General features: G+C 34.3%; 1 protein-coding gene across 5 annotated transcripts in view; it reads right to left on the reverse strand.

The window, feature by feature from the left end:
* The window catches only part of LOC136028843 (sodium-independent sulfate anion transporter-like), a 120267-nt gene that overhangs the window by 82956 nt on the left and 10586 nt on the right, over positions 1–26725 (reverse strand). For 3 of the 5 annotated variants that reach the window (XM_065706773.1, XM_065706771.1, XM_065706774.1), the window contains exon 2: positions 1016–1240. In XM_065706773.1, coding sequence (XP_065562845.1) covers positions 1016–1240 — 225 coding nt within the window. Of the gene's footprint in view, positions 1–1015; positions 1241–17661; positions 17715–26200; positions 26283–26725 lie in introns of those variants that run through there. The other 2 variants (XM_065706772.1, XM_065706775.1) reach the window with 2 other exon arrangements.

Genomic DNA, 26725 nt, shown 5'->3' on the forward strand with positions numbered 1-26725 from the left:
CTTTTTATGCTAAAAAAGACAAAATATGTTGCAATTTCCTTTAAAACAAGCCATTAAACAGCTCCCTATGATGTTACAGTGTCATGCTACCTGTAGAGGAAAAACGGAGAGAAATAAAATATAACATCGATGCAGAATATTGGGCTTGCAGCCACTAATTTGTTTTTCAAGCCAATTGATTTCCTTCTTCATTCAAGCTATGTAGCTGTAAATTTCCTATATAGGGTTTTCGGACAAGAAAATTCTAACAGTGTACTTGTGTTTCGATTTGACACTATTTTTAAGGAATTATGGGCTATTGTATTTCTTAGTATGGGACCTGATTGTCTCTTGTTAGGTTGATAGCAACCTCTGCAACCAGGTTGCTAGATATCACTGCAAGCCAGATGTATGAATTCACTTCAGAGCCTCCAATATACCTGAAGATAGAGTAGTATGTAAAACTGTAAAAATATGAATTTGGTATTTAATTAGTCATGAACCACTTATAGTGATTTCATTCCACCTTTATATGGCCAAAACAATTTTCAGACGCATATTTATATTGTTGATGCAAGGTCAGCACATTTTCTAAGCTATTTCATCAGTCTTGCATAATATATATCTTGATTATATTTTGATACAGGGCAGAACGATGCAACCAAAATTTAAATGAGGATAGAATAAAAGGTGGATTATGTTACTCATCGTTCTGATGCAGTATGAAGTCAACTTTTAAATTTTCGGCCGATAGTTATTATGTTGAAAACGAGGAAGAAGTTGCTTTAAGTTCTTTGTACTCAACAAATTCATCGAATCTCAAGCTTTTTTAGATCTTGTTAGAAAGGATTTTGATCATACATACTAAAATAAATCAAAATTTTTAAAAGGATTTTAATCATTTTAGATGTATAAGTTGTAAAATTGTGATTGAATTCTCGTAGTTTGACTTAACAGTTATATGGATCAAAATACTTCAGGCAAAAAGAGTTTCAAAAAAACAACATCATTGCTCAAAAAGGGACAAAATAATTACCTGTGGTGGTAATCCAGCTATAGTGGCATAGGCTAAGCTTTGTGGTACCAGAGTTAATCCTACCGATAATCCTGCGATTAGATCTGAGACTAAACTAGCAATTCGGATCTTAGGAAGCCATTCCAAAAAAGGAAGTCGACTGTACAAGGTCTTTTTACAGAAAATCTTTCCTATTTTTTTCTGCCAAAACGATTTCTTTGTATCATCGCCTTTCGGAAGCTCCTCCTTGAGAATAGAAATGAAAAATTAATGACATTAAACAATTTTACATACATTCTAATGTTAATCTTTCTGAACACTCACTATTGGGGCTATGCTCCTATTTCAACAAATGAATGTCTCTTTTCTGTTATATACAAGGTTACCTGTAAAGTAACTTTTCTAAAGTAACTTTTATAAAGTAAATTTTTATAAAGTAAAGTCAAACTCTCATAAAGGCTAGCCTATTTTCAAGGTAATAATTTCAAAAGATGTAATCAATTGGTCTATACTGTATTTGTATTATATATATGTATATATATATATATATATATATATATATATATATATATATATATATATATATATATATATACAATATACCGTATATATAATACGTATAATACATATACCGTATATGTATTATGTTGTTATATGCATATGTATATGTATTATTTGAGACTTTTCACAAGCTTGCTAAATCTTCCCAATGAAATTTGATTTATGGATAAAATAAATCAAATTTTTGGACTGCAAGTGACTTTCTTGGCGCACAGTGTCACGTAATAGAGACAAAAATGATATTGTATCTTTTTTGTCAATACCCTATTTAAGTTCCCGTTTATAATTCAGTGAGTTGAGATTGGAAAACAATATAACAAATTTTGAATTATTTTCTACGACTCTTATCGATTATTTCCCTCGGACCCTGGTAGGGTTAAAAAAAAGTATAGGGAGTTTACTTTCATTTTAGCATCCTTTGGAGAACCTTTGTTTTTCCAAAAAGATACATACATAGAAATTTGTGGTGGCACAGGTAATGGGACCTTTGGCCAAATATAGTGGAACATAAGCCCTAAAGGTAGTATACTTGTTGTGCCAACACTGGTTAAAAATCTAACAAAAGACCCTTTTTAGCAAAGTCTTGTGAGACAACGAACATATTAATCGGGCAATCATATATAAAATATAAACACCTTCAGTCATTTGACCCAAAAACTACAAACGTCTTAGTGAGCCTTCAAGCCTGTTTGAAAAACACTCTTATTACAGTCCCCTAACCCTTCTTCTAGGGTATTTTATCTTGAATATTGGGGAAGGAAGACAGATAGTAGAGTGAAGAGTATGGAGCTGAGGATAAAGTAGCCTTGTCACAAAGAAATAATTTCTTGTTTTAGATTTACTGTGACTATTTACTTAATATGAACTCATTTTTTTATTTATATTTTTTATTTTGATACTGTATTTTTATATTCAGATTGTACTTTGATATTTTTGAATTTAAATTCAAATATTTTAAGGTTTTTTATTTGGATTTTAAGAAGAAAAACCCTACCAGCAACCTTTGTCCTCTACATTGATTTTTATGTGTGGCATAGCGTTGCTTTGAGAAAATGATTTCTTTTGATAATCTGCTGTCAAAAATAAATAAAACAAATATTAAAAATAAATTCCCTAAGTAAAACATACCTATTATTGTGAAATGTCATTCATTATTGACTAAAAGGGTTTTGCAAAAGCTTACTTTTACGCCAAATTTCAAGGTTTGACTGCGATAAAAATTTTGAATAACTCCCCGTTTTGTATGTATTTTTATCCATAGTATAAAACTGGGGAAACATTGACAGGCTCATAGCTTTACAACTTTTCGGGAAGTAAAAATTGATAATTTGTTACACATATACTTTTTAATTGAACAAAGAGATTTGGTTTATGCTGGCTATGCAAATTAGAAATGTTCTACAGGCTCTATAGCTCCTATAATTTATTCACAGTGAAGTAATGAGGTAAATCAAAGGAGAATAAGTGCTGCCAGTTGATAGAAAGAGGGCATACCCATTATCTTTGGAGTCGCTTAGAGGATCAAGCAAAAACTTTTTGATGCTGTTTTGGGAGCAAGGGAGGAATGAGAGGAATATAGAATGAAAATTAAGTAGATACACTTTTGGTAAGAGGAAAAGGACAAGACCAGTGCTGTTACTTACTTGAAGTACTTTTACTTGAAGTACTACTTAAGTAAAATTTTCCATTACTTGTACTTGTACTTAACTAAAAACTTTAGGGTGTACTTATTACTTGATACTTAAGTAAGATTACGAAATACTAATTACTTAAGATACTTTTAATGTACTTGTTTTTCAAATATTTTACCTTTGACACGAAAATTTTATGGGTGTGTGGTTTAGCAATGTACAAGGAAACATCACCTTTATATTTAGAGCAAACTCAGATATAGTTTTTGTGTGTGTGTGCTTTGGCAATGTACATGAAAACATCACCCTTTAGATTTAGAGTAAACTCAGATATAGCTCCATGCTCTATTTTTGGATATGAAATAAGGTATTTGTTTTTGACGAAAAAAATTATCGTATGATTAACACTTGGTTTAATTTCTCTTTAAAAGTTACATAACAAAGAAAATTGAAATTATTTCACAGTTCACTGGTCGACAGTGAGCTAAAATCCCTTGTTTTGTGCTAAATATTGCATACTGTAGTCCATTTGGGCTTATATTTCTGACATTAGTGTTTAAGTTTTATCATCTCGTCAACTGAACCAGATTTCTACCATTTCATCATCCTCAGGACCATTATTGGTAAAACTACTGAAGCTATGAATCTTTGCCCATCTAAGTGTTGTCTGCAATAAATAAGTCTAGGGAATTCTATCTGGATCCAATGAAGTGGTATTTTGTCAAATTCGTTCCAGCAAATTCAGTTATTCAGACGAATCTGACTTCATATTTGTCACTCCATTTATAATTTATAGGCCCTACTAAATTAAACGAAAACTCAACTTTCTTAAAACTTGAAACCCTCTCCCCTCACCCTATTTGATATAGGGTTTGTGATATCAGAACTTGAACCAGATCTTAGGCATTTTTGGTCTAGTTTTCATTTGGATCCGTTACTCCATTTTCCCGTTATACTAAATTATAAGGAAAACTTAAATTTTTTAAGAATTTAAACCAACTCCCCTTTGTTAAATTTGAGCTAGGGTCTTTATCTCAAAACTTGAAATGTGTCATGGTCATAGGCCTCTTTGGTTCAACTTTTATACAGATCCATCACTTTAGTCGCAAGTTACTCTGAATTAAACGAAAAACTGTTATTAGAAGTTAAAGCTGTCTCCCCCCTTTTTTATTTAAGCTAGGGTCTTCATCTTTCAACTTGATGTGTCTCATGATCCTTGGCACCAATTTTAGCCATCAAAATTTTCATCCAAATCCAATCAGTGGTTCTCCCCCTATACGTGATTACACAGACGGACAGAAAGACAGACAGACGGACAGACGGATTTAGCAACGTCTTAGGTAGCCATGTTGGCTCATTGGATCCAAAAAGAAGGAAAACAATAGCATATCATCATCCAGGCATCATCAGCTATTTGGATAGCGGAAAATATCCATCAAGATAGGTTTTTGAGATCTGTCGGTCTATCCGCCCGTCTGTGCAATGGAATATAGCAGGAGAACTGCCAGTCAGATTTATATTAAAATTGAACTATTTGGATTGAAATTGAGCTTAATTAAGGCAATGGGGCTTTAAGTGTTAAAAAAATTCGAGTTTTTCATTTAATTCACTGTAACTTGCAAATGGAGAGATAAATTTCGATGAAAATTGAATAAAGATGCCTAAGAGTATGATATGCATTGAGTTCTGGGATGGAGACCCAAGCTTAATTAGGGCAAGGGGGAGGGGGCTTTAAGTGCTAAAAAAGTTGAGTTTATTGTTCGACTCAATTTAACTTGCGAATGAAGTAATAGATATCAATGAAAGTCAAGCTAAACATGGCAAAACCATAAGACACATAATGTTTGGAGAGGAAGACCCTAGCTTAATTAGGGGGAGGGGGCTATAAGTACTAAAAAAAGTTGAGTTTTTCATTTAATTCAGTGTAACTTGCGAGAGATCGATGAATCTCAGTGAAGAGTGAACCAAAGGTGCCTAAGACCGTGACAGGCATCACGTTTTGAGATGAAAACCCACGCTGAAGTAAAACGAGGGGGGGTGGGTTTTAAGTGATGAAATCTTTTGGTTTAATTTAGTATAACTTGCAAATGGAGCAACGGATCCAAATGAAAGCTAGACCAAGGATGACTAGGATCAGGGCTCATATCCAGCTCTGATATCACAAGCCCTGTCTAAAATAGGGCGAGGGGGAGGGGGTTTCAAGTTTTAAGAAAGTCGAGTTTTCCTTCAGTTTATTAGGGCCTACAACTACTTCCGGCCATGGCTTGCCCAAAGCCTGGAATAGACTTTTTCCAAAATAAGTCGAATTGAAGCCAACCTTCAACCAAATATTCCAGAAAAATTACTTTGTATGGCACTTGGTATTTACCAAGTGACATACAGTTATCGCAAATTCTGTCGGTCTGTCAGTCCCGGTCTTGCTAGTTTGGGCACTTCCAGATAAGTTAGGACGATGAAATTTGGCAGGCGTATCTAGGACCAGACCAGATTAAATTTGAAATACTTGTTTCCCCGATTCGACCATCTGGGGGGGGAGGAGTGGGAGGACAAAAATTAGATGGATCTTAATTAAATTTGATATTTAGAAGGAATTCATGTCTCAGATTTCTTATTTCAAATCCTGACCAGATCTGTTGACAGTGGGGGGACCTGGAGGGGGAAACCTAAAATCTTGGAAAATGCTTAGAGTGGAGGGATTGGGATGAAACTTAGTGGGTAAAATAAGCACAAGTCCTAGATACATGATTGACACAAGTAGAACGAATTCACTCTCTTTTGGGGAGTTGGGGGGAGGGTTAATTCTGAAAAATTAGAAAAAATGAGGTATTTTTAACTTACGAAGGAGTGATCAGATCTTCTTGGATTTCATCGGATGAAATTTTATATTTAGAAGGACCTCGTAACTCAGATCTTATGTTTTAAGTCCCGACCGGATCCAGTGTCATTGGGGGGAATTGGGGAGGGGGACTGGAAATCTTAAAAATGCTTAAAGTGATCAGGATGAAACTTGGTGGGAAGAATAAGCATAAGTCCTAGATACGTGATTGACATAATGAAATGGATTCGCTCTCTTTGAAGGATTGTAGGGGGTGTTAATTCGGAAAAATTAAAAAAAAACTGGGGTATTTTTAATTTAAGAGCGGGTGACCGTTCGTGAGGTATTCTTGAATTTGATATTAAGAAGGAACTCATGTCTCAGATCTCTTATTTTAAAACCCAGCCAGTTCTGGTGACATTAGGGGAGAGTTGGAGGGGGAAACAGGAAATCTTGGAAAACGCTTAAGAGTGGAGAGATCGGAATGAAACTTGATGGGTAGAATAAGCCAATGTCGTAGATACGTGATTGACGCAACCGGACTGGATCCACTCCCTTTGGGGTAGTTAGGGGTTCCAGTGATTTGGGGAGTTCGGTACTTCTGGACGTGCCAGGACAATGAAATTTGGTAGGCGTGTCAAGGACCTGCAAAATTGACTTGATAAAGATGATTTCCCCGATTTATCCATCAGGTGAAGGGAGAGAAAAAAATAGAAAAATTAGGTATTTTTAACTTGTGAGTGGGTGATCGGATCTTAATGAATTTTGATATTTAAAAGGGCCTTGTGCCTCAGAGCTCTTATTTTAAATGCCGACAAATATTAAGCCTCTGATTTTTCTTTTAAATTAATCTATTTATTCTTATAATTTTGCTAGAGCTCATGCCAAATGAGCTCTTGGCTCTTACAACCTCGTTACAATTGCCATATGAGCTCTTAGCTCTTGTTTTATTCCTTTTTTCTCAGAATATTTTCGACTTAGTCTCATGGTTTTTGCCACTTCATGGTGTGATTACATAAAAAAAAACTAGTTTTTTTAACTGAAAGTAAGGAGCGACATTAAAACTTAAAACGAACAGAAATTACTAGGTATATGAAATGGGTGGTCCCCTCCGCAACCCCTCGCTCTTTACGCTAAAGCTTTTAATTGTTTTAAAAGCAGAATCGTGGCAAAGAGTCAAACTTTATCGTAAAGAGCGAGGGATTGTGAAGGGGACAACCCATTTCATATACGGAGTAATTTCTGTTCATTTTAAGTTTTAATGTCGCTCCTTACTTTCAGTTTTAAAAAAATACTAGTTTTTTTTATGTAATTTATGAACGTTTTTGAATTAATGCATGTTTGATTTTGACTCTCCACGCATTAATTATTAAAATTAAATTTGCATATAAATTCCTTTTTTGGCCAAATGGCTTTCTCTTAGTTTTGATCAGACGATTTTAAGAAATAAGGGATGGGGAAGGAGGCCTAGCTGCCATGCAATTTTTCGGTTGCATAAAAAGGCAACTATAATTTTTAATTTTTAACGATTTTTTTATTAGTAAAAAATACACGTAACTTTAGAATTAACTTATGTAACAATATTTTATATTCTTTAATTTTTATTATGTATATGAGGGGGTTTGTACCCTCGTTAATACCTCGTTCTTTACACTAAATCCTAAGTTTTGTCCCAATTCTTTAAGAATGACCCCTGAATCAGAATGGCCGTAGAATAAATAGTTGAAATTACTAAAAATACTATAGCATAAAGAGCGAGGTATTTATCTCCTCCTAAATACCTCTCTCTTTATGCTAAAGTATTTTTAGAACCCCTCATATGCGTAATAATCTCTGTTCGTTTTAAGTTTCAATGCTACTCTTTTCTTTCAATTGAAAAAACTTTTCCATGTTTATTTTTTCTTTTTTTTATAGTAATTTTAGAAAATCCTCCGACCTTTTCATTGAATTTCTGTTCCCCAATGACAAATTTCTCTAAGGAAAGATCCTCCCACATAGCCCCCTCCCCTCAGCCCCAACTCCGAAACTAAAAAAAAATCCCCTGAAAACGACTGTACACTTCCCAATAACCATTATTATATGTAAACACTGGTCGAAGTTTGTAACTTGCAGCCCCTCCCCCAGGGACTGTGGGGGAGTAAGTCATTCCCAAAGACATAGTTATTATGGTATTCAACTATGCGGAACAAAATGGCTATCTCAAAATTTTGATCTGTTGAATTTGGAGAAAAATGAGCGTGGGAGGGGGCCTAGGTGCCCTCCAATTTTTTTGGTCACTTAAAAAGGGCACTAGAACTTTTCATTTCCATTAAAATGAGCCCTCCTGCTACATTTTAGGACCACTTGGTCGATACGATGACCCCTTGAAAAAAAAAACAAAAAAACAAACAAATAAACACGCACCCGTGATTTGTCTTCTGGTAAAAAATACGAAATTCCACATTTTTGTAGATAGGAGCTTGAAAATTTTGCTATAGGGTTCTATGATACGCCGAATGCGATGGTGTGATTTTCGTTAAGATTCTTTGACTTTTAAAGAGTTTTTTCTCCTATTTTCTAAAATAAGGTAATTTTTTTCAGGCTCGTAACTTTTGATGACAAAGACTAAATTTGATGAAACTTATATATATAAAATCAGCATGAAAATCTGATTCTTTTGATGTATATTTTAGCATCAAAATTTCGCTGTTTAGAGTTTCGTTTACTATCGAGCCGGGTCGCTCCTTACTACAAGTCGTTACCACGAACAGTTTGAAAACTGCTGCTAGAAATAGATAGGTTGCAATTTCTGCCCTATTGTCTCCTAGTATATTTAAATGTGTGCTTGCAGCGTGCCTGCGTCCCCTTAAAAGTTATGTTTCTTACCTTAATATGGGTTTTTCTTTTCAATTATAGGATTAACCAATGAACTATCTAAAATTAGAATATCAGTTAATGCGTCTAAATGCGAGTTTATTTGATTTCATAGCCCTTATGCGGTCGCTCCATTCGCTGCTGGGACTGCAATTCTGCCATGTTCTTCTTTAGTTAGTTGGCTTGGTCTGTGTTACGGTCCAAAACTTTCCACTACCTTTTCATCCCTAGTGAATCAAGCCGTGAAAAACCTATGCGTCGCTTACGGACAAATATCCCCAAACAAAAGCCTCCTCCGACTTCCTAGGTGGCACCAAAAGAGAAAAATAATGGTTTGATTTGGTTTAATAGATATGCCTCCTTTGATTCGATCTTCCAGTGATGATATATGTAAAAAGACTATCTACTTTATTCACTGTTACGGCCCTCTGCAGGCTTTTTTCCATATTGATGCTGGTTAATAAGTCCATGTTGACTTTTGTTAGTTTGAATTTTGTTCTTGCTGTTTATCGTTTTTGTTTATTTATAATACTCTGTACTTTGTGTTTTTTTATACTTTTACGGATAATAAGGTTCATTCATTGATTCATTCATTCATTCTGCAGTTTGACCAGCCGTATGGAATGTGTCTGAATCAGCGGGCTTGCTGCAAGCCCGTGATTTTATAATATATGTTTGTAGGGAGTTTTACCGACCATCTGAATTGACTACACACCATGCGGCTTGCTTGAGTGACAACCAGCCAAAGGATATAGATGCCATACATTTTCATAGCGTATCTGGAATTTAACTTGAAAACTTGAGGCACTTTCCTTGTAAAGGTGCCGAGGGCGAGACATGCCATCGATTGATTTTTGACTTTTGATTATTGAGCTTTAATTTCTCTTATTAAAAAAGTCTGCAACTAACTCACTTGGCTCCTTATTTTTGAATTTGAGTTTTTTTTTTGTTGCTAAGGTTTTTACTTATTTGATCACAGAATGAACTACTTTATTACCTTTTATCTGTTTTAAAGCCAAACCAAAGTTTATTTTTCTGTTTTCAATATTTTTTCCACCATTCCCACATGTTTCAGAATAACCTTGTATTTTTTCAAACATGCCAGATTTGATTGAACACTAATCGCCAGAAGTTCAACTCTATGTGAACTGTATTAATCCTGTCATGTGATCTGTCAAATCCGAACAGAAGTTTTTTGACTTAACTTAGTTGTTTTGAAAGTCTTTTGCTTTCAAGCTGTTGTGTTGAAAATTGGTTCAGATTATTTTTTGGACTTCATTGGGTGTGTACCAGCCAAACAATGGAAAACAATACTTTCAGTATTTTTTCCATTATTCTCACATGTTTCAGAATAGTTCTGTATTTTTTCAAACGTGCCAGATTTGATTGAACACTAATCGCCAGAAGTTCAATTCTACGTGCACTGTATTAATCCTATCATGTGGTATGCCTGATCCAATCAAGATTTTTTTTGACTGGACTTAATTGTTTTGAAAGTCTTTTCCTTTCAAGCCTTTGTGTTGAAAATTGGTTAAGCTTGTTTTCTTGGACTTCATTTGGTGTGTAACAGCCGAACAAGGGAAACTGTTAAAAACGATCAAACGAAAATTCTGGTTCTTGATTAAGATTTCCAAGAGAGGAATGATAGGGGATATTTTATAGGCAAGGGAAGAGGCTAAGAAGCCTTCAGAATGGCTTTAAAAAAGATGCCATAGGCTTGATATCATATATATATATATATATATATATATATATATATATATATATATATATATATATATATATATATATATATATAATAAAAACTTGAAGTAGTACTTGAAGTAATACTTAAGTACAATTTTGGCAAGTACTTGATATTTGATACTTAAGTAAGAACTTGGAAAGTACTTATACTTATTACTTGATATTTAAGTAAAAAAAAAACAATGTTGCAGCACTGGACAAGACACAAAAGATTTGCTCTCGATCCTGTTTAGATGGTTATCCCTACGTACCACTGTTATGCTAGATTCTGTTTTCAGTTAAGTGACATTGTAAACTGAAAAAAAAATATTTGTAGACACACCAACAAAATAGCATGTGTACATTGCTTCAGCAGCAGTTTAAGGCTCAAATTTTCAGTGAACACCAATGGGCAAAGAGAACTTTAAATTTTGACTTAAAGGAAGAGCACAGCTAAATTGAAAGAAAAATTACTAATAGGAACAAAAAATAATGGGACAGGTGAAAGACGAATATAATAATTTTTGGGTTGGGAAGAAAGGATTTACGGGCTAAAAATACGTTAGTTCTCCACATTAATGAATATCTTTCTTAACTTTTACTGTAGTAACCGGAAAGGGTGTCCTGAAAGTGCTAAGATTAGATTCAAGTTTCAATTCTTTCGGTAATCCCTAGTCTTATACTCGTTTTGACCTTAATGCAAAATGTTCGCCAATATCTTTTGATTCTAAAACAAAGCATAAAGCAACAATAATACAGTATGGTGGTGGAACATTTTCTTTTGAACCCGTTAATTTTGGGCTGTCATTTATTCCCAATTATTTTAATATATTCGTGAATGTCTCAAAAGGTTTTGAAACTATATCTGAAAAGACCCTTAAAAGATTCTGAGCTAAAAAAAACTCCTACCAGAATGTGAAAAAAAAATAGATCAAGCAGATAAGATAATTTGCTTCGCTCAAAATGAAAATAAAAACCCATGCATATGGGCTTACAAGGATATGAGAACAATTTGAGAATACCCAGTTGACATTAAAACCCCAAAAGCTTCATAAAGTTATGTGCGAATTAGTTTTGTATGTCAAAACAGATCAAGAGACTTTTTCCCCCAACACAAATAAATTAAAAGTAATCAAATAGCCAAAGCCTCCAAAGGAGCTGCAGACCTGTCTGTGGGTCATTGAGCTCAGCGATTTCAATATTAGATTTTTGATTTTTGTCAAAATAAAGCCCTAAAATTGTGCTATCTGGAAAAAGCGTATCAAGCACGAAAACATTTTTAGTAGGTTTTGCCCTTTGCATCTTCCTTCGAACAGTACTCTCTGAAAAAAATGGACAATTTCTTCCTATTCCCTTCTTTTCTATCTCTTATCCTTTTTTATTTGTTATATATATTATTATTAATTCACTACCATCGAAATAAAAGAGCATGAAAAAAAGACTAGAGCATTGTCAATGTAATACATTATGCCCTAATTGATTTTTTGCTTTTCCATAACACAAGCTATCACATCGTCTCTATAAACAAGAGTGTACTATCTAAAGTTATGGCTTCACCAACCAGAACTTTTAAATTCTGGGGTTTTTGGATAGTGAAGTTGGTCCAAGGGAAAGAGCCCAAGCATGATTTTTGTCATTCCAACCTTCCAGTTCTTTTTTCAGAGCTTCTACGATTTTTTGTTTTGTCTTCATGTTTTTCCAAACTCTATTTTTGTTATCATATTGTGGTTCTTTTACCATTAAAATAATTTTTCAGTGCAAGTACTTCAAGAGTTCCAAAATCTTGAAACATAAATGCCCTTTTTTGTACATTAGTCTAGGGTACTTTTGGTCTAGCTTCATGTTAAAGCTAGCAGGCTAAGAAAATGTAAGCCAAGAATCTGGAAACCTAGATTCTACAAATGTGGGAGCTGAAGCTACGGCTTCATTCTTTTTCTATTGGATTGTAAGACTTCATTAGGGCCAAAAAATCTTATTTTTTAGGGTTATATATACACTGGATTAGCCCTAGGCTTCGTTTCAAGCTGGACAAAAAGTATACAAAAAATAACTGTGGCTGGGTTTTAGTTGAAATGATTGGAAGGAATTCTTGAAAAAAATAGATCCCAAGTTCTTAACAGCATCTATAACATAATTTTTATATTATAATTTTTCAATCAATGTCTTTTTTTAAGAAAATCTAATAATTTATTATTATAGTAGATGTTTCCGACTCCTCCAACTAGACGGCAGCTAGAGGTACTTTTTATATACTTATTTGCCAACCTACTACGAAGCCCTGCATAGACAGGAGCTGAAAAACTGAGCTACTATGCTTGGTTTCATTGACAAGACACAAAACAAGTCAATTGTGCAGAAACTGAAATTGCAAGAAAAGACATCAGAGCAACACCTTATCAAGGTAGCTTAGCAAAGGCTCAGTTTCTTCATCTTCCACGTATTGTATTTAGTCACGTACTTGTTATCTTTCCCCCTTTTCTCTTAATGATTCCAGGAGACACAATTACCGAGGTCGTGGATCTATTACCTAGTACAAATCAAGGAGCAAATGGTGTAGAGTGCAAGGAGGTTTTGAGACTTAGTTTTGACAATTGACAAATGCGCTTAACAATAGGGAGTGAGTGCAGAAATTACCTGACAGAGAACATAAGTGTGCAAAGCTTTGAATATTTCACGGAGCTAAAACTATTTTGAGGCTCATTGAATTTCTCAAAAAAAAAACTCATGACTCTTAAAGTACTCATGCAGCAAAGACTTATACTCAGCAGGAATAAGGGGTTAGGGGGCATGACTACTATTGGTAATAAGTCTTCTTTACCGTAGGCAGCCAAGCTAGGTAAATCGCTTTCATTTTCAGCAATACCTTAAAGATTGATTAGCAGTAAACGCAAACACAAAAATCCTTTGCTAACTTCCCGTAAAAGCTTAGACACATGATTTCAAGCCACGCACTTTTTGGAAGAAATATTTTTTGATCCCATCAGCTTCCATATTTGCTCCAACACATATTCTTTCAAGAGAGAAAAAGTATTCAGGTACGCCTAACATGTTTTTTCGACTACTTCTGACCGTAGGAAATTCTTAAGGATGATCTACAATAATGTGGAAACAGTTTTGCAATAACACTATAACCTAATCCTTTTTGCTTGAAATAAATGTTCAACTTGTTTGACTTGTGGCAAAATAAAGCCCAGAAACTTGGTATAAGCAATTTCAGGATCTTTTCCGCAAAATCTAACTTTGTGGCCTTAAATTCTTTGTAAAATTAAACTTTTAGTGCTCTACACTGTTCTAAAATGTGCTAATCTAAAGCTACTGACTAAAGGGAAAGCCAGCGCAAGTCACAGATTTCAAGTAGTTTGTTATTTTTTGTACTTGTCAGCCCCTGAATCTCTGTGTAAGTTGTAATGGATCTAGTGAATTTGACTGTATTTAGTTGTATACATTGCAGACAAACTTGTTTAATTCTAGGCGAATTTTCTCGGTTGCACTAGACGCTCACAGAGCAAGGCTAAGTAATACATAGTCAACAACAACAAAATTATTCAACTTGCATTAGAGCCTTCAACAGTTTTATCTTTCCCATATTCAAAAGCAGTAGTGCAATTTTCTTTTGGAATATTTTTAATGTGAAAAAACTTATCTACTTTTTTTCATTATTTGAGCTGTAACATGCAATCACAGACAAGTATCAGCTGAGGACACAAGAAACAAGCAAAAATACCCATAGATTTAAAAACAAATTTATTTCTCAGTTCATCCACAAAGATTGAAAACTTTCCTCTCTCAAGTTTTTCTGAGAGACACTGACCAGCAGTTGGCACTAATTTTTTTAAAACAATGCTTCCTGCTTTATCAAAACTGCAACTTATTTTACCTGCAATCATGGAATAAGGGAACACTTTTTAAGAGGTCTAGCAGAGCGCAATAGCCCTGAAAGGCTAATCGGTAATCCCAAGTCTTATACTTGTTTTGACCTTATTTGAAAATATTCGCCAATAGCTTTTGATTATAAAACAAAGCATAAAGCAACAATAATACAGTATGGTGGTGGAACATTTTCTTTTGAACCCGTGAATTTTGGGCTGTCATTTATTCCCAATTATTTTAATATATTCGTGAATGTCTCAAAAGATTTTGAAAATATTTCTGAAAAGACCCTTAAAAGATCCTGAGCTAGAAAAAACCTTCTAGTTATGTTTTGTTATGAAGCCACTGAGCTTAAACTTTGCATTTTCAACTTAATTCTGCAAGACTAGACTCTTCTAAAATTCAATTTTATTTGAGTACATCTTTTACAGTTCAAACTATGCTGCTGTACGTCTAAATTCTTGATGTGAAATTTATTTTGGAATGTCAATGAGCACGGGTATTTTCTCTAATGTAACATCTATGAAGAACCCAGCAAAGGAACCATGCAAAATCTCAGTTATCCTTCCAAATCCATTTCTGTATGTCTTTTTCAGGAACCCAATTGCTATTAAATATGAGCATGTAAATTTTCATTTTCTTTTTTTGACTTTGCCTTGATAGTCGCACCATCTTTAACACATCTGTCATTAGAGTCAGACTCTTCAGATCCATATGATTCAGATTTGTCATCATTTTCTTAGTCTATTCACATCATATCCTGGTTGCAGATTTTGCTGTTAATATCACTACACAGGTTTATTAGAATATTAAAGTTCTTTTCAGTAGTGCATACAGTCTTCATTCCTGTCAGATTTTCTAGTTTCTTTTTTCTAGTCTCATGGTTCGGTCTATAGCATAGGCCTCTTCAGTAGACACCAAAGTTCCTGCTTGGTTTTAGAAATTTTGAAGACAATCACTTCACCAAAACTTGGGTCTTCCTCTTGGATGCTATCAGCCACAACTGGCAAGTTCAAAGTCCTAAAGGATCGGAGCCAAAGTGTCAGCAGGTAATCACAAAAGATGTCAAAACCAACGAAGTGTCTACTCAGCAATCAGGTGTGACAAAGGTTACTGGGAATCCATACTTTATAGGCAGTCATAGCTCACAAAGTCTGTCCATTGAGTTTCCTCCAAAGCCACTTAGATTGAAGAGTGTTAATATTGCAGTGGACAGCTGCAGTTTCAAGTTAAGGTTCAGCTCTACGTTGCAGGATTTAACAGACTGACCCCCCAAGGATCTTCATTTTGGTGGCTCAATGGCTTCTTCCAAACATGGCTTAGTCTACAATACGATTGAAGAGGCCTTGGCCAGGTTGGCAGAAACTTCCTATGCGGAGAGCCTTTTTTTTAACTCAGACGAGTCTCAGGGGCGGAGAAAAAACTGAATGAAAAGCAAGAGATTTTACCAGACTTGGTTCACAAGCTTAAATGGTCTTACATAAAATTATTTAAAACTTATTTGTAGGCAATTAACAAATCAAACAAAATATAAATAGTATGGAGACAGTCACTACAAATTTTCAGCTTATGATTTATTCTGAATTCAAATGTTCAAAAACATTCCTCACACTCACTGAACATAGTTATTTTGCAACAGGACATCTTATGCTGATGAACTAAAATATTTGAAGCCATTTCAAATTATTTGAGTGTTAAAACCAGGAAGATATCTGTATACCATTTTAAATTATTTCAATTTTAAGAAATGGTCATCACACTAAAATATGACAAACAATAATCTCAAACCAAGGTTTTGCTCTAGATAATTAGTCCCCAGAGAAATGTAGGGTACGAGTTTTTTTTTGGCAATACAGGGAGGCAGCTTTGAATACAAGTTGTTAGTCAATTAACTTAGGGAACAGGAATGAAAGCCTAAGAATGTTATGAACCGTTTCCCAAAATTATCTCTCTTGTCTCAAAACAAAAATAGGGGAAATGTTTAGTTTTGTCACAAGCTGTCTAAAATAGAAGCTGTACTTGGAAATGCTAACTCTAGGACCACGTCCATTTTTGGTTGACCCTTCTCCTCCATTGGGCAGACTAAAAAAACATAAATTGGGCTTGCTTACAGGTAAGATTACCTATAGAGTAAAGCGTATTAGTTCATGAGCCCCACAGGTAGTGGGGCGAGGTCTATATAATATATTTATTTAATAAACCTCGTTTGAGGTTTTTTTTGTTTTGTCAATCTTTTTGGAATAAATTTAGAATTTAGACCTTGCCCCAGTGACTGCAGGGCTCTTGGAATAGTACGCTAAGCTTTATAGGTAATGTTATCTGTAAGTAAGCCCACTTTACGCATTTTTAATTTGCCCCATGGAGGAGGAGGATCAACCAAGAATGGATGCACTTCTCTAATAATGACAAAGAAACAATATGCGATCATCAGAATCTCGCTATATGCAGTAATACGCACTTTAGACAGCTTGTGATGAAGTTGAACATTTACCAAAAATAGTTTAACAGTTAGCCTGAAAAGGTATAAAAAGATGAAAAGATTTTATAGAAAAATTAACAATTTCAAGACATACAGAATAGTAGTTTTCACAACCAGACAATATATCCTAGCCCCAGGCAGGTCTTCTGGGCATCAATGCTCATTAGACCCTTAAGCCATAAATTTCAGCTTGTAAATATGTCTGTACAAATTTAGATTGATAAGTTTAAGGTGGCATAGCCACAGTTGCAATCATTTCCCATTGGGCTATTACCATACGTTTGACAAATTCCTAGTATGGAGTACTAACTTTACAAGGCATCTCATTCAGAGGAGGCAGTGTTGTTAGTAGTCGCAAAAATCAAGGGTGCCAGCTTCGAAGAAGCTAAAGCAGCATTGTAATCAAACAAGGTTTCTTAATTTTTTTAATATTGGTAACAGTGCAGCCTTCTCTAAATGACCTGACTTCTAAAGTTAATGCCCTTGACTGTTTATTCCTGACCTAATCATAAGGAACATTTAAATAGTTAGCTGAACATACCACTACATATTTAAAGGTAAGTGCAGGATGCAGAGGCCCTGTCAAATTAACCTAAGATATATTTTAAAGTGATTTTTTCTTATATCCTAGTTCTACTGGACAGTATCTTAATAACTTTACACCCTAATTGACTTAGTGATAAACAGTAAAAAATAAGTTGTCCTATCAGGGATAGTTAATCTGCGCCGTTACCTGTTTATGTATTATCAATGGGGCATATCTTAAATCTTAAGAGCCAATTCAAATCTTTCGATTTTTAAATTTGGTGCCAAATAGTTGAAAAAAAACGTTTGCACGCAGCCCATATGGTGTCCCTCTAATGTATCATAGAAGTGTCCTTTTAAAGACACAAAGAAGAAGAGAGAGACAAGTCACGAAGCATCAATATTTTAATAACAATGAACAGGGGGAGTCCCGATTCCGGCTGTCGAAAAAATCGCTGAACTTTATAACAATTATACTAACTTTGTACCAGTCTGGCAAAATTGTACTGACTTTCAAACTTAAAAAAAAGACCGTAGTGGTTAGAAGAAAACCTGCTGAATCCCGCTGCTAATTCAATTGCATTTTCTTAATTGTGACAAATTTTACTTTTGAGTTACTTAGGGTCGAAGGCAGGGGCTAATGTGGGCCCAACCCCATGACGCATCAAACCCTTGAATTCCCGGACCCTTCCGGGTCAAATTATCATTTTTTTTTTTACAAATGGCCTCTCTCTAACCAGGAAAAGAAATTCATTTATGACTTTCAATTAATTTTTTTCACGAAATAGCTTTTGAAAACATATCAACAGTCATCAGAGGTGCTCCATAGGCCAGCATATCGATATAGGCGTCAAATAAACCATCGATTATTTTCAGTGTTGCCGACTGTATCACAAAAGTGCTGTTTTAGCACTATTTTATTATGTGCAGCACTATTTTGTGCAGCTATTTATTATGTGCAGCACATATTTTTTTTATTATCTGCAATTGAATCTCTTAAAAAATTATGCCACTATTACTAAGCCGTTAAGTGATTGCCTGAAAAGTTCGTGTGAATTTAGAAACCTACCAAAAACCAATATATGTGCTGAAAAAAATACTATCAAGAGTTATTAAAGACCTCGGAAGCTCTTGAATATTTCTCATAATTTTTGCTGGTGAAAAGACGTATCATCGGCTAATATAGCTACCACATTGTTTAAAATACATCAAGATGAAAAGGAATTAAATGGTTCAGTATGCGAAGTCGTGTCTTAAGAGAGGTTAAGATAAAATATTCAACATTGTAGCGAGAATAATTAGCAGTTTGGTCTGATTAAAATATTCCGGCTAAATTTTTCTTGATTAAAAGTCGATTATACAAGTAGATCTAAAGTCACTATTTTAGCAGCAAATCATGCAAAACACATCAGCAATACTGACATAAAGGATACTCATTCATCAAGATTTCAACAACCAATCCGTTAATATATTAAATAAAAAAACTCGTTTTTTTAACTGAAAGTCAGGAGCGACATTAAAACTTAAAACGAATAGAAATTACTCCGTACTCCGCAATCTCTCGCTCTTTAGGCTAAAGTTTTTAATTGTTTCAACTATATTTTTAATCGAATCAAACTTTAGCGTAAAGAGCGAGGGATTGTGGAGGGGACAACCCATTTCATATACGGAGTAATTTCTGTTTGTTTTCAGTTTTAATATCACTCCTTACTTTCAGTTAAAAAAACTATTTTTTTATTTGATTTCTGAACGTTTTTGAATTAATGCATGTTTGATTTTGGCTCTCCGTACATAAATTATTAAAATGAAATTTAAATAATAATTCTTTTTTTGGCTAAATGGCTCTCTCTTAGTTTTGATCAGACGATTTTGAGAAATACGGGGTGGAGAAGGAGGCCTAGTTGCCCTCCAATTTTTCAGTTACTTAAAAAGGCAACTAGAAATTTTAATTTGTAACGAACATTCTTATTAGTAAAAAATATACGTAGCTTAAGAATCAACTTACGTAACAAACTTTTATATTCTTTTATTTTTGATTATATATATGAGGGGGTTTGTCCCCTCGTTAATAACTCGCTCATCACACTAAATCAAGTTTTGTCCCAATTCCTTAAGAATGACCCCTGAATCTGAAATGCCGTAGAATAAATAGTTGAAATTACTAAAAATACTTTAGCATAAAGAGGCGAAGTATTTATCTCCTTCTAAATACCTCACTCTTTATGCTAAAGTATTTTTAGAACCCCTCATATGCGTAATAATCTCTGTTCGTTTTAAGTTTTAATGCTACTCCTTACTTTCAATTGAAAAAACTTTTTCCTGTTTATATCTTCATTTTTTTAATAGTAATGCTAGAAAATCCTTCGCCCTTTTCATTGAATTTCTCTTCCCTCATGAAATATTACTCCAAGGAAAGCTCCTCCCACATAGCCCCCTCCCCTCAACCCCACACCCAAACCAAAAAAATCCCCCTGAAAACTTTGATAAACTTCCCAATAACCGTTACTGTATGTAAACACTGGTTAAAGTTTGTAACTTACAGAGTTTGTAACTTTTTATAAAAGAATATTAAAGTTTGTTTCGTAAGTTAATTCTTATGTTACGTATATTTTTTACAAATAAAAATGTTCGTTAAAAATGTATATACTTTTATATTCTTATATTTTTATTACGTATACGAGGGGGGTTTGTACCCTTGTTAATACCTCGCTCTTTACACTAAATCGTAAGTTTTGTCCCAATTTTTTAACAATGACCCCTGAATCAGAAAGGCCGTAGAAAGAATAGTTTTTACTAAAGAAATTACTAGAAATTACTAAAAAAACTTTAGCATAAAGAGCGAGGTATTTATTTCCTCCTAAATACCTTGCTCTTTATGCTAAAATATTTTTAGAAACCCTCATATGCGTAATAATCTCTGTTCGTTTTAAGTTTCAATTCTACTTCTTACTTTCAAGTGAAAAAACGTTTCCATGTTTATTTTTCCATTGTTTTTTTATAGTGATGGTAGATAATCCTGCGTCCTTTTCATTGAAATTTTCTTCCCCCATGACATATTCGTCCAAGGAACGATCCTCCCACATAGACCCTCCCCTCAACCCCACCCCCACAACCAAAAAAATCCCCGTGAAAACGTCTGCACACTTCCCAATAACCATTACTCAATGTAAACACTGGTCAAAGTTTGTAACTTACAGCCCCTCCCCCAGGAATTGTGGGGGAGTAAGTCATTCCCAAAGACATGGTTATTATGGTTTTCAACTATGCGGAAGAAAATGGCTATTTCAAAATTTTGATCCGTTGACTTTGAGAAAAAAATGAGCGGGGGAGGGGGCCTAGGTGCCCTCCATTTTTTTGGTTACTTAGAAAGGGCACTAGAACTTTTCATTTCCGTTAAAATGAGCCCTCTTGCGACATTCTAGGACCACTTGGTCAATACGATGACCCCTGAGGAAAAGAAAAAAACTAAACAAAAAAACAAACAAATGAACACGCACCCGTGATTTATCTTCTGGCAAAAAATATGAAATTCCACATTTTGTATATTTGCTATAGGGTTTTCTGATATGCCAAATGTGATGGTGTGATTTTCGTTAAGATTCTATGACTTCTAGGTGGTGTTTCCCCCTATTTTCAAAAATAAGGCAAATTTTCTCGTAACTTTTGATGACAAAGATTAAATTTGATGAAACATATATATTTAGAATCAGCATTAAAATCCAATTCTTTTAATGTATCTTTTAGCATCAAAATTCCGTTTTTTGAGTTTCGAATAATTGAGCCGGGTCGCTCCTTACTACAGTTCGTTACCACGAACTGTTTGATTTTGTAAGGTTATTTTTAATTAAATTTGTGTATAAAGCATTCAGTGAATATTCTCCTAAATGTCTATTTAAGGAAATATTATTATTAATCTTAAATCTAATTTCAATTGCTTCTCGAACTACTTGCTTTATGCCTAGATCATTGCTACTAATGACAGATTCTTCAAAAAGTATTCTGTGGCTAGGATTTTTGAAAACATGGCTACTTAAAGCAGAATCAAAAGAAACATAAGTAATATTATTAGAATTCAACGCTTTGGTGATATCATCTTTATGTTGTTGTAAGCGTTTCTCGAAATTCTGGTGGGTTCTCCCTACATAGAATTTGCCACAGTCGCATGGTATTTGATAGACAGCTATACATACTTTCTAAGATTTCTAGTGATTTCTGGGATAAATGGGAGGAAAATTATGTTTTGGGGCTTATCGTGATTTTCACATGGTTAATTATCGTTGATTTTATGGGAGTGTCTTTTCACTCTACGGTTAATTGTATCATTAATAAATAAAAGAGGATATCCATTTCCAAAAAGTATGTCCCTGATAAAGTCTAATTCAGCTGTGATGTAGGAATCAGAACAAATATTCAGGGCACGATCTACGAGAGATATTACAACACCTCTTTTAACTTGTGGGGGGGGGTGGTTTGATTCAAAATGTAAATATCCATTGTTTTGTGTTGGTTTTCAGTACATAGTAAAATTGAGTTCATTTAAGTTACGAATAATTAGAGCATCTAGGAATGAGATTTTATTTGCAATTTCAATTTCTAAGGTAAACTGTAAATTCCTATCCTATGTGTTAAGGTGATCTAAAAAACCCCTAAGTTCATTTTTCCCCTAGTTCTAAAGTGAAATAACGTCATCCATGTAACGTCCTCAAAAGATATGATTCAAAAAATATGAATTTAATGCCCAATTTCCAATATGCTCTACATAAATATTCGCCAGTAACCCGGAAAGAGGCGCACCCATGGGTAAGCCATTTATTTGTTGGTAGAAAGAATTGCGGAATTGGAAATACATTAAATACTTGTTACAAAGTTTAACCAAGGTCATTAAAACGTCGCAATCTAATCCTGTTGCTGAAACTTCTATTAAATCATAATTTTCATTTATTTTATTTTCTAATAATTTCTCGGATTCTGCTACATTAATATTTGTATACATACACATCGTCAAAGCTACTGATAATTGTGTTTTCTGAAATATTTATATTTTTGAGTTTTTCAACTAAATAAACCGCATTACATATATAAGATTTTTGAGAAAAAAGCAAAGGTTTGAAGGCTGTACATAACCATTTTCCAATGTTGGAGGCGGGGACTTTCGTACAAGCTACAATTGGCCATATTGTTATTGTTATTATTATTGTTATTGTATATTGTTAGACCATAAAATTTTGGACAAAAGCTGCCTCGGGGGAAAAATTTATTATATAATTGTGGAGTAATTTTACCATTTTGTTTTAGATCTTTTAATTCTTTTATAATTTTGTTAGCAAACTGATCAGTATGGTCGTGGGTTACAGTTTTATGTGTAGTTTTGTCTTTCAGATGAGCATAAATTTTTGTGTCGTAATCTTTCGTATCCATGACAGCCAACGAATTGCTTTTATCTGCTTTAGTTATAATAATGGACGGATCTTTGCGGAGATTGGATAGAATTCTCCAGGTCACGCAAATTATCTGGTTTTATACTGGCGAGAGGATTAGCCTTTTTTTATTATTGTAAAGTTTATCAATAAGACAAGCCCTATCCAGACGAAGTTAGGACGACCATACAAGAATTAAAAGATGTAAAACAAAATTGTAAAATTACTCCACAATTATATAATAAATTTTATATAATAAGCCCCAAAATATAATTTACCTCCCATATATCCCAGAAATCACTAGAAATCTTAAAAAGTATGCACACAAAATAATCTGTATGTTGTATTTACCAATAATTTGGAAATCATAAATCTCCTAAATTCTGGTAAAGATAAGACTCCAGTTAATCGCCAAAGAGCTGTCTATCAAATACCATGCGACTGTGGCAAATTCTATGTAGGAAGAACCCACCAGAATTTCGAGAAACGCCTACCACAACATAAAGATGATATCACCAAAGCGTTGAATTCTAATAATATTACTTCTTTTTTCTTTTTATTCTGCTTTAAGTAGCCATGTTTTCAAAAATCCTAGCCACATAATACTTTTTGAAGGATCCGCCATTATTAGCAATGATCTAGGCATAAAGCAAGTAATTCGAGAAGCAATTGAAATCAGACTTAAGATTAATAATAATATTTCCTTAAATAGGGATTTAGGAGAATATTCACTTAATGCTTTATGCACAAATTTAATTAAAATGATCTTACAAATTATTTTTAAAAACCAATAGATATTAACACAGAACCTGTCACAAATAGACCTATAAGATCAGCAGCGATGAAAGCTAGGCTGGCATTAAAAACCTGTTTTTAAATCATTTCCTTTCATTGAATTGACGCAGTGTTTCCACTTCTACCGATTTATCGGTAGATCTACCGATTTTCAGACCTTTCTACCGAATAAATTTCAAGCCTACCGAAATACCGATTTTCTACCGACTTTTGGCGATTTTTGCTATTTTTTTTTCTTTTGAATTAAACATAATAGGTGTGACTGCGAACAGTGCCATTTAGCGAAATCCCGGAGCCATTCACAGCCACTTCAGTCATAGTGCAAAACGACTGAATTCATTGAGCGCTTTCGAGGACTTCTTAGAAATTGACAATCACAAGATATTGTCCCCTGGACAAACTAGATGGTTATCTGTACATAGCTGCTTCAAATGGATTCTTGAGCAATGGGATGCTCTGACATTATATTTTACTGAGGCTCTGTTTGATGATCCTACCCATGGAAACGATTTAGCACTTGGTGGTTTGAAAAACCCCTTTATGAGAATAATGATGATGTTCATGGACTATATTTTGGGCATGTTGGCTGAATTCAATGCTCTTTTCCAATCACAGTCTCCCCCTTTTCCATACATTTAAATTAGAAACAAAAAGACTTGTTGCAACTCTCTCCAAGAACTTTCTTGAGGTGGGATATGTAAATACTTTGAAAAATTCACTTGATGTAAATGATGACAATTATTATGTAGCTATCCAAAAAATTTATCTTTGACTGAATGCCCAGATCGCCATTTCAGAGCTTGTAGACCGCGACCCTAAGGTGGACCATAATTAAGAGATGAAGCTATGCCTCACAGCAAGATAATTTTACAAGGAAGCAGTTGCACAGATCAAAACCAGGTTCGAATTTGATGATGATTTGTATGAGATGTCCTGTCTTGTAGAGCCCTCAAATGCTGCTAAGCTCAATGTTTCTAGTCTTGCACCAATTCCAGTTAAGCGTTTCCCTCTCAAATGTCCTAGAGCTGCCATTGACTCGGAATGGCGTGAACAAAGCTCTGTCGATGTTCCGAAGGATCTGTATCAGTCACCAGTAGAATTATTGGAGATTCGTTTTGTCCATTGTTACCCCAAGTGGTCGACCAAGGTTTGAAAATTTAAGGCAGGCTATTTACTTTTTCTTTTCACTGCCTTTCTCAAATGTTGTTGCAGAACGTCTTTTCAGCACTTTAAAAGAGGTGAAGACTGATAAACAAAATGAATTGTCGACACTGACCTTGTCTGCCATCGTACTGAATGCGGGACGAAGAGGGTGAATATGCATTCTTCGTCGCTGATAGTTGATCATGAACTAGAGAAACGGCCAAAGGAAGTACGAGCATCTGCGACCGTTAAAGATTGTATATGGGTGATCAAAGTTAGTCTATAATAGCAAAAGTTTCTGTTTTGTGTTGCTTTAGCTATTTGAAACATCCACTGTTCCAAAGTGTGCTTTATTGATTTATTATGATAAAAAGTACCAAAGTAAGTAGATTAGAATTTAATCAACCAATTTATTGATCTGATCCTAGGCTAAGGCTTCGGAATGTTAGTTTGCGGTGGAAGAGCAAAAGTTTCTGTTTTGAGTTGCATTAGATATTTGAAACTGTCGCTGTTCCTGAATTGTTGTTTGAAGACCAAAGTATGCTTTATTGATTTATTATGATGAAAAGTACTTAATTAAGTAGATTAGAATTCAATCAACGTATTCTACTGATACGATCTTAGGCTTGATTCCGTCGTTTGCAGTTGCGTATCAGTTGCTTTAATCATTTGAATCCAGTATCTCATTTGTTGTTACAAGTCCAATTTTAAGTGCTTTACTATGATGAACAGTACCTGATTAAGTATAATAGGATTCCATTAATAATAACTAAGGATATTGAAAGTGCATTTTTTAAGCCCCGTTCTCATGCGTGTTTAGCTAAGCATCTATGTTTACAAGCGTGACAGGCAATATATTCTTGTCTAAACATATCTTGCTCCGACGTAAGCATAAACACCAAATGCCAATTTAATTAATACATGAAAATCGTTCTTTCCTTATGGGTGAATTCGGATTCAGAGGCACTGCAGATTTGCAGCAACTACTACAAATGCCGCGTTTGCAACATTTTAGAATCGCCGCTAGCTCAAGAGCATGCCGTATTAGTATACTAGCGATTTACAAGAACCACCGCAAACGCTGCATTTGCAACGCCTGCAATATTTCGTAACCGTCATTATTGCAACAAGATCGAACAACACCCCTTTACTCTTTTGCAGTTTTAAAGAAAACATTGCTTTGAATCGTCGTATAATCAATCGTAAGTCGATTGACCGTTCTAGAGTGGTCTAATTCCGAATTGATCTGGGACTTCAGCAAAAAATTGAGCATTTTCGCGAACTTAACATACACTTAAAGGGTTTGGGCATGTCTAGAAATTCCCTACCGATTTTTCTACCGATAGCGTAAGGCCATCTACCGATTTTCTACCGAATTTTAGGTAGATATACCGATTTTCGAAGCATGCGAAATGGAAACCCTGTCGTTTCATAACAATTTATTTTTCAGTCCTGGTTGAACTTCACTGAAGTAAGGATGCTGGGAGTGTTTTGAAAAAGTTTTGAAAAATTGTTCATTTTAGTTTTATAGATTTTATCCTCTCGTAAGTTGTTTTTTCTTATTTGTATTGCTGAAAACGGCCCTTGGACATAGGGCAGAAATATTCATTTTAATTTGTTCTCCACTGTCTTAAAAAATTCCCTATTGTTCTTCTTGTTTTTGGTTTTTGCGATGGAAAGGCAGTGTGGTCTTCATCGTTATTTAAGTTAACTTACGTAACATACTTCTATATTTGTATTTTTTATTATTAATTTGTTATTAATCATCAGTATCTCCTTCTTTACACTAAAGTCTGAATTTTGTTTAAATTCGATAAAAATTACGCCTGAACCACAAAGGCCAATTAAATAGAATAAATAGTTCTTTTGAAATTTCTAAAAGTACTTTAGCGTAAAGAGCAAGGTATTAACAGAGGA

This window comes from Artemia franciscana, chromosome 7 (assembly GCF_032884065.1).
Source record: "Artemia franciscana chromosome 7, ASM3288406v1, whole genome shotgun sequence".
NCBI classification, from domain to species: domain Eukaryota; kingdom Metazoa; phylum Arthropoda; class Branchiopoda; order Anostraca; family Artemiidae; genus Artemia; species Artemia franciscana.